This window comes from Onychostruthus taczanowskii, unplaced genomic scaffold, assembly GCF_017590055.1.
Source record: "Onychostruthus taczanowskii isolate IOZ18803 unplaced genomic scaffold, ASM1759005v1 scaffold233, whole genome shotgun sequence".
Classification (NCBI taxonomy): domain Eukaryota; kingdom Metazoa; phylum Chordata; class Aves; order Passeriformes; family Passeridae; genus Onychostruthus; species Onychostruthus taczanowskii.
The window spans coordinates 172,557-181,021 of NW_024499607.1; the positions used below are offsets into that span (position 1 = coordinate 172,557).

At 54.3% G+C, this 8,465-nt stretch overlaps 1 protein-coding gene across 1 annotated transcript in view; it reads right to left on the bottom strand.

The window, feature by feature from the left end:
• Positions 1 to 4,764: 4,764 nt before the first annotated feature.
• Positions 4,765 to 8,465, bottom strand: part of LOC121336415 (alpha-endosulfine-like) — a 4,387-nt gene continuing 686 nt past the window's right edge. The window contains exon 2 of the mRNA XM_041405541.1: positions 4,765 to 6,244. Coding sequence (XP_041261475.1) covers positions 6,074 to 6,244 — 171 coding nt within the window. The 3' untranslated portion in view covers positions 4,765 to 6,073. The remainder of the gene's footprint in view (positions 6,245 to 8,465) is intronic.

An 8,465-nucleotide genomic window follows, 5' to 3' on the forward strand; every position in this document is an offset into this window, starting at 1 on the left:
AGGGGGTGTCCCCACACATTTGGGGGGTGTCCCCACACGTTTAAGGGGTGTCCCCACATGTTTGAGGGTGTCCCCACACCTTTAGGGGCTGTCCCCCCACATTTGGGGGGTGTCCCCACATGTTGGGGGGTGTCCCCACATGTTTGGGGGTGTCCCCACACATTTAAGGGCTGTCCCCACATGTTTAAGGGGTGTCCCCACACATTTGGGGGTGTCCCCACGTGTTTAAGGGCGTCCCCCCACATTCAGGGGTGTCCCCCCACATTCAGGGCTGTCCCCCCACATTCGGGGGTGTCCCCCCACCCCTGGGGCTGTCCCCTCCCTGAGTCCCCACACATTCAGGGGTGTCCCCACACCTTTGGGGGCTGTCCCCCCACATTCAGGGGTGTCCCCCCACATTTAGGGCTGTCCCCCCACATTCAGGGCTGTCCCCCCACATTCAGGGGTGTCCCCCCACATTTAGGGCTGTCCCCCCACATTCGGGGGTGTCCCCCCACATTCAGGGCTGTCCCCCCACATTCGGGGGTGTCCCCCCACCCCTGGGGGTGTCCCCTCCCTGTGTCCCCCCACATTCAGGGCTGTCCCCCCACATTCAGGGCTGTCCCCCCACATTTAGGGCTGTCCCCCCACATTCAGGGCTGTCCCCCCACATTCGGGGGTGTCCCCCCACATTCAGGGCTGTCCCCCCACATTCAGGGCTGTCCCCCTACATTTGGGGGTGTCCCCCCCACCCCTGGGGGTGTCCCCTCCCTGTCCCCCCCCGCACAGGGACAGCCCCACAGCAGCAATGCCCCTTTGCACCTCTCCCTTTATTTCCTCTTTTGGGGTCTCACTTCCCCTTTTTTTGGCGTCCAATAAAAACCAAACACAGCGATCCAGAAGAGCTGAACATGTAAAAAAATTATATATATATATATTTAATTCTTTTTTTTTTTTTTGTTTTTAATATCTATTTTTCACCTTTTTACTGAACATGTAAAAAAATTATATATATATATATTTAATTCTTTTTTTTTTTTTTGTTTTTAATAGCTATTTGTCACCTATTTACAGCGTGGCTGGGACGGACAGCAGGACACCACTGTCCCAGCCAGGTGACACGGGCAGGACCCTGAGGGGACAAGGACAGCCCCCAGCCCCTCCTGAGCCCTTGTCCCCTCCCCGGGGCTGCTTCATCCTCGGGGCACACAAAATTCCAGCACGCCCTGGGTAAACAAGTGGCACAGGTGGCACAGGTGACACAGGTGACACAGGTGGCACAGGTGACACACAGAGTGCCCGGGGCACGCCCGGCTCAGCAGGAAGGTGCAGGAGGAGGAAAACCCAGCCCGGGCATCCCTCACTCCTGCCCCTCCTCTGGCTCCTGGGGCAGCTCTGGGGCACAGCTGTGCCCACTGCAGGGAAAGGTGGCACCAGGAGGGCACAGTGCCACCCCCAGCCATGGCTCTGCAGCTTCTAAGGTTTGGGGATTTTTGTTGTTGTGATGTTTGTTTTAATTTGGGGGTTTTGTTATTTTTCCCCCCCAGGTTTGAGACAAAACAAAAACAAGAAGGGAAAACAATGGGGAAAAAAAAGAGATCAAAGTCTGGGATGCCCTGGCACAGCTGTGCCCAGTGCAGGGAAAAGTGGCACCAGGAGGGCACAGTGCCACCCCCAGCCATGGCCCTGCAGGTTTTAAAGGTTTGGGGATTTTTTTGTTGTGGTGTTGGTGTTAATTTGTGAGTTTTGGGGTTTTTTTTCCCCCCAGGTTTGAGACAAAACAAAAACAAGAAGGGAAAACAAATAGGAAAAGAAAGAGATCAAAGCTTGGACGCCCAGCACTCTCAGAGCACAGCTTTGCCCCGGCCCCCTCCCACCCCAGCCTGTCCCGGGTGCTTTTCATCCCTTCCTGGTGGGTCCTGCCCGTCCCTCACCCCAGGACCAGTGCCAGCAGCACCCATCCCTGGCTGCCTGCTGCAGGGTGAGAGCCAGGGCTGGGCTGGGCAGGGCTCTGCAGGGCCCAGCTCCTCCTGCTGCCTTCAGCTCCCAGCTGTGCCACAGGGCACCAGGGACAGACAAACTGCCCCGGGCCTCGAGGCAGCTGAGCCACCCCGGCCAAACCCAGCCAAACCCCTCCGGGCAAACCCACCCAAACCCCTCTGGGCAAACCCACCCAAACCCCTCTGGGCAAACCCACCCAACCCCCTCTGGCCAAACCCAGCCAAACCCCTCCTGCCAAACCCAGCCAAATCCTTCTGGTGTGTCCTTCTGATCAAACCCAGCCAAACACAGCCAAACCCCTCTGGGCAAACCCAGACAAACCCCTCTGGTTGTGTCCTTCTGATCAAACTCAGCCAAATCCTTCTGGTGTGTCCTTGTGATCAAATCCAGCCAAACTCCTCTGATCAAACCCAGCCAAATCCTTCTGATGTGTCCTTGTGATCAAACCCAGCCAAGCCCCTCTGGGCAAACCCAGCCAAATCCTTCTGATGTGTCCTTGTGATCAAACCCAGCCAAGCCCCTCTGGGCAAACCCAGCCAAATCCTTCTGATGTGTCCTTGTGATCAAACCCAGCCAAACCCTTCTGCTTCGTGTCCTTCTGGCCAAATCCAGCCAAGCTCCTCTGGCCAAATCCAGCCAAACCCCTCGGGTCAAACCCAGACAAACCCCTCTGGTGTGTCCTTCTGATCAAATCCAGCCAAACTCCTCTGATCAAACCCAGCCAAATCCTTCTGGTTGTGTCCTTGTGATCAAATCCAGTCAAACCCTTCTGGTTCTGTCCTTCTGATCAAACCCAGCCAAACTCCTCTGGTCAAACCCAGACAAATCCTTCTGGCTGTGTCCTTGTGATCAAATCCAGCCAAACCCCTCTGCTTATGTCCTTGTGGCCAAGCCCCTCTGTTTTTGTCCCTCTGGCTGTGTCCCTCTGGCCAAGCTCAGCCAAGTCCCTCTGGTTCTGTCCTTGTGATCAAACCCAGCCAAACCCTTCTGGTTGTGTCCTTCTGGCCAAATCCAGCCAAACCCCTCTGGACAAACTCAGCCAAATCCTTCTGGTGTGTCCCTCTGGCCAAATTCAGTCTAAGTCTTTCTGGTTTTATCCCTCTGACCAAATTCAGCCAAGCCCTTCTGCTTGTGTCCTTCTGATCAAATCCAGCCAAACCCCTCTGGTCAAGCTCAGCCAAACCCCTCTGGTGTGTCCTTCTGGCCAAGCCCCTCTGTTTTTGTCCCTCTGGCTGTGTCCCTCTGGCCAAATTCAGTCAAACACCTCTGGCCAAATTCAGCCAAGCCCTTCTGGTTTTATCCCTCTGGTCAAGCTCAGCCAAATCCTTCTGGTTCTGTCCCTCTGGCCAAATTCAGTCTAAGTCTTTCTGGTTTTATCCCTCTGACCAAATTAAGCCAAGCCCTTCTGGTTTTTTCCCTCTGGTTAAATTCAGCCAAGCTCCTCTGGTCAAGCTCAGCCAAATCCTTCTGGTTTTTTCCCTCTGGTCAAGCTCAGCCAAGCCCTTCTGTTTTTTCCCCTCTGGCCAAATTCAGTCAAGTCTTTCTGGTTTTATCCCTCTGGTCAAGCTCAGCCAAATCCTTCTGGTTGTGTCCTTCTGGCCAAGCCCCTCTGGTTTTGTCCCCCTGGCCAAGCTCCCCCAGCTGAGGTGGGGCTCTGCCCCCAAAGCACCCAAAGGTGTTTCACACACTGCCCAGCCTGTCCCACCCCTCTGGACACGCTGTGCCCTGTGAGCTGAGCCAGGGACACATCCCAGGCAGCTCGGCCCAACAGCACCTCAGACCTGGAATTTGTTTCATCTCAGCCAATGTCAGCACTTTGAAGCTCTAAAGCACACACCTGAGCATGCCTGCAGAGCTGGGGCCACACCTGTGACAGCTGGGGTCCCAACTTTAGATCAGGGATCACACCTGTGAGAGCTGGGGTCACCATTTCAGATCTGGGGTCACAACTTCAGATCAGGGATCACACCTGTGAGAGCTGGGATCACACCTGTGAGAGCTGGGGTCACACCTGTGACAGCTGGGGTTACACCTGTGACAGCTGGGGTCACCATTTCAGATCTGGGATCACACCTGTGACAGCTGGGGTCACGACTTTAGATCAGGGATCACACCTGTGAGAGCTGGGGTCACCATTTCAGATCTGGGATCACAATCTCAGATCAGGGATCACAATTTCAGATCAGGGATCACACCTGTGAGAGCTGGGATCAAAATTTCAGATCAGGGATCACAATTTCAGATCAGGGATCACACCTGTGACAGCTGGGATCCCACTTTCCAAATCTGGGATCACTATTTTCAGATCAGGGATCACACCTGTGAGAGCTGGGGTCACAATCTCAGATTTGGGATCACACCTGTGAGAGCTGGGGTCACCATTTCAGATCTGGGATCACAATTTCCAATCAGGGATCACACCTGTGAGAGCTGGGATCACACTTTCCAAACCTAGAATCACAATTTCCAGATCAGGGACCACAATTTCCAAACCTGAGATCACTCTTTCCAGATCTGAGATCACACTTTCCGTATCTGGGATCACACCTGCCAGATCAGGGATCACTTTTCAGATGTGGGATCACAATTTCCAGGTCTGAGATCCCACTCTCCAGATCTGGGATCACACCTGCCAGACTTGGGATCACTATTTTCAGATCTGGGATCACACCTGACAGGTCAGGGACCACAATTTCCAAACCTGAGATCACTCTTTCCAGATCTGAGATCACACTTTCCGTATCTGGGATCACGCCTGCCAGATGAGGGATCACTTTTCAGATGTGGGATCACAATTTCCAGGTCTGGGATCACACCTGTGACATCTGGGATCACTTTCCACATCTGGGATCACTATTTTCAGATCTGGGATCACACCTGCCAGATCAGGGATAGCAATTTCCAGGTCTGAGATGACAATTTCCAGATCTGGGATCACACCTGTGAGATCTAGGATCACTCTCCTGCCCAGCTGCCCCAGTCTCTGTGACCCCAAGCCCTGAAATCCCTTCCCACCCCCCAGCCCTGCCCTCTGCTCTCCTCCAGGTGCCTCCCCCGAGCCCCCTCTGCTCCTCGGGGGCTCTCCCAGCCAGCAAGGAGGCAGAGCTCCACCTGTGAGCCAGGATGGTCCCAGGACAGCTCCAGGATGGTGCCAGGATGATTCCAGGATGGTTCTTCTGGAGTTCTCCCAGCCATCAAGGAGGCAGAGCTCCACCTGTGAGCCAGGATGTCTCCAGGATGGTGCCAGGATGATTCCAGGATGTCTCCAGGATGATTCCAGGATGGTTCTTCTGGAGTTCTCCCAGCCATCAAGGAGGCAGAGCTCCACCTGTGAGCCAGGATGGTCCCAGGACAGCTCCAGGATGGTGCCAGGATGATTCCAGGATGTCTCCAGGATGATTCCAGGATGGTTCTTCTGGACTTCTCCCAGCCAGGAAAGAGGCAGAGCTCCATCTGTGAGCCAGGACAGCTCCAGGACAGCTCCAGGACGGCTCCAGGATGGCTCCAGGATGTCTCCAGGATGGTTTTTCTGGGGCTCTCCCAGCCAAGAAGGAGGCAGAGCTCCATCTGTGAGCCAGGATGTTGCCAGGATGGCTGCAGGATGTCTCCAGGATGGTTCCAGGATGGTTCTTCTGGAGTTCTCCCAACCAGGAAAGAGGCAGAGCTCCATCTGTGAACCTGGATGGTGCCAGGACAGCTCCAGGATGGTGCCAGGATGTCTCCAGGATGGTTCTTCCAGGGCTCTCCCAGCCACTGTGAGCCAGGATGGTTCTAGGATGGTTCCAGGATGTCTCCAGGATGTCTCCAGGATAGCTCCAGGATGGTTCTAGGATGATTCCAGGATGGTTCTTCTGGAGCTCTCCCAGCCACTGTGAGCCAGGACGGCTCCAAAGAGCAGCAAAATTAAGGCAAAGCCTCTGAGAGAGGAAGGGCCAAGCCAGCCCTGCCCCCCAGCAGCTCTGGGGTGTGCTTGCTGCAAAGACTCAAACCACCACGTGGGTTCTGCTGCTCCCACCCCTACGGTACAGCGAATTCAATCCCTTTAGCCCAAAAAAAGAGAGAAAAAGAGGGCAGCCCCCGGCTGGGAGCGCAGCTACCCTGCCAGCTTGCTGGTGACCAGCGAGGATTTCCTCTGGGGCAGGTCCTGGGGCGTGGGGATGTGGTCTCCTGTCACCAGGTTCTTGTCAGGCCCTGCACTCGGCAGCTGCTTGTTCTTCATCTTGGCCTTGGCCATGTTGTAGTCGCCAGAATCGAAGTATTTTTGCTGGAAAAAGGAGAAATGGTTGGGTTAGCGGGAGTGCGGGGGCAGGGGAGCAGGAGCAGGAGCATTTGGGGAGGGCAAATGGGATTGGGAGTGCAGGATTTGGGAGTGCAGGATTTGGGATTGTCTGTGCAGGATTTGGGATTGGGGGTGCAGGATTTGGGATTGGGAGTGCAGGAACAGGGACTGGGAGTGCAGGATTTGGGATTGGGAGTGGGAGTGCAGGATTTGGGATTGGGAGTGCAGGATTTGGGATTGGGGGTGCAGGATTTGGGATTGGGAGTGCAGGATTTGGTATTGGGACTGGCTGTGCAGGATTTGGGATTGGGAGTGCAGGAACAGGGACTGGGAGTGCAGGATTTGGGATTGGGAGTGCAGGATTTGGGATTGGGAGTGCAGGACTTGGGATTGTCTGTGCAGTATTTGGGACTGGCTGTGCAGGATTTGGGATTGGGAGTGCAGGATTTGGGACTGGCTGTGCAGGATTTGGGATTGGGAGTGCAGGATTTGGGATTAGGATTGACTGTGCAGGATTTGGGATTGGGATTGTCTGTGAAGGCTTTGGGATTGTCTGTGCAGTATTTGGGATTGGGAGTGCAGGATTTGGGATTGGGAGTGCAGGACTTGGGATTGGGAGTGCAGGATTTGGGACTGGCTGTGCAGGATTTGGGACTGGGATTGGGAGTGCAGGATTTGGGACTGGCTGTGCAGGATTTGGGACTGGGAGTGCAGGAACAGGGACTGGGAGTGCAGGATTTGGGATTGGGACTGGCTGTGCAGGATTTGGGACTGGGAGTGCAGGATTTGGGACTGGCTGTGCAGGATTTGGGATTGGGAGTGCAGGATTTGGGATTAGGATTGACTGTGCAGGATTTGGGACTGGCTGTGCAGGATTTGGGACTGTCTGTGCAGGATTTGGGACTGGCTGTGCAGGATTTGGGACTGGGACTGGCTGTGCAGGATTTGGGACTGGCTGTGCAGGATTTGGGACTGTCTGTGCAGAATTTGGGACTGGCTGTGCAGGATTTGGGACTGGGACTGGCTGTGCAGGAGCGGGGGAAGAGCAGAGCCAGGAGGATCCTTCAGGGAGTGCTGGGCTTGCCCTAAGCCAGGCCATGACAGGGAAATCCCAGCAGGGAGTTAGGCCAGGCCCAAGGGGCAGTGACTCAGGCCAGGCCTGGCTCAGGGCTCGGGACACACCTGAGCTGCCTGCCCGCGACCTTTGCACGGCGGGGCCCAGCCCTGCCCTCCTGAGCCTGGCGCTGGGATCGACTGGGAGAGCTGGGATGCCAGGTTTGGGATCACACTGCCAGGTTTGGGATCACACTGCCAGGTTTGGGATCACACTGCCAGGTTTGGGATCACACTGCCAGGTTTGGGATCACACTGCCAGGTTTGGGATCACACTGCCAGGTTTGGGATCACACTGCCAGGTTTGGGATCACACTGCCAGGTTTGGGATCACACTGCCAGGTTTGGGATCACACTGCCAGGTTTGGGATCACACTGCCAGGTTTGGGATCACACTGCCAGGTTTGGGATCACACTGCCAGGTTTGGGATCACACTGCCAGGTTTGGGATCACACTGCCAGGTTTGGGATCACACTGCCAGGCTGGGATCACACTGCCAGGTTTGGGATCACACTATCAGGTTTGGGATCACACTGCCAGGTTTGGGATCACACTGCCAGGTTTTTTCCTTTTTTTCCCCCAGGTTTCCCATTCCTTCCCCATTTTCCCCCCATGTTTCCAATTATTTTTCCCATTTATTTTCCCCCCATTTATTTTCCCCCCCATTTATTTCCCCCCATTTTCCCTCCAACCCCCATTTTTCCCCATTTATTTCCCCATTTATTTCCCCCATTTTTCCCATTTATTTTCCCCATTTATTTCCCCCATTTTTCCCATTTATTTCCCCATTTATTTCCCCATTTTTCCCCATTTATTTTCCCCATTTTTCCCATTTATTTTCCCCATTTATTTCCCCCATTTTTCCATTTCCCATTTCCTCCATTTCTTCCCCCATTTATTTCCCCCATTTTCCCCATTTATTTCCCCATTCATTTCCCCCATTTTTCCCATTTATTTTCCCCATTTATTTCCCCCATTTTTCCATTTCCCATTTCCTCCATTTCTTCCCCCATTTATTTCCCCCATTTTCCCCATTTATTTCCCCATTCATTTCCCCCATTTTTCCCATTTATTTTCCCCATTTATTTCCCC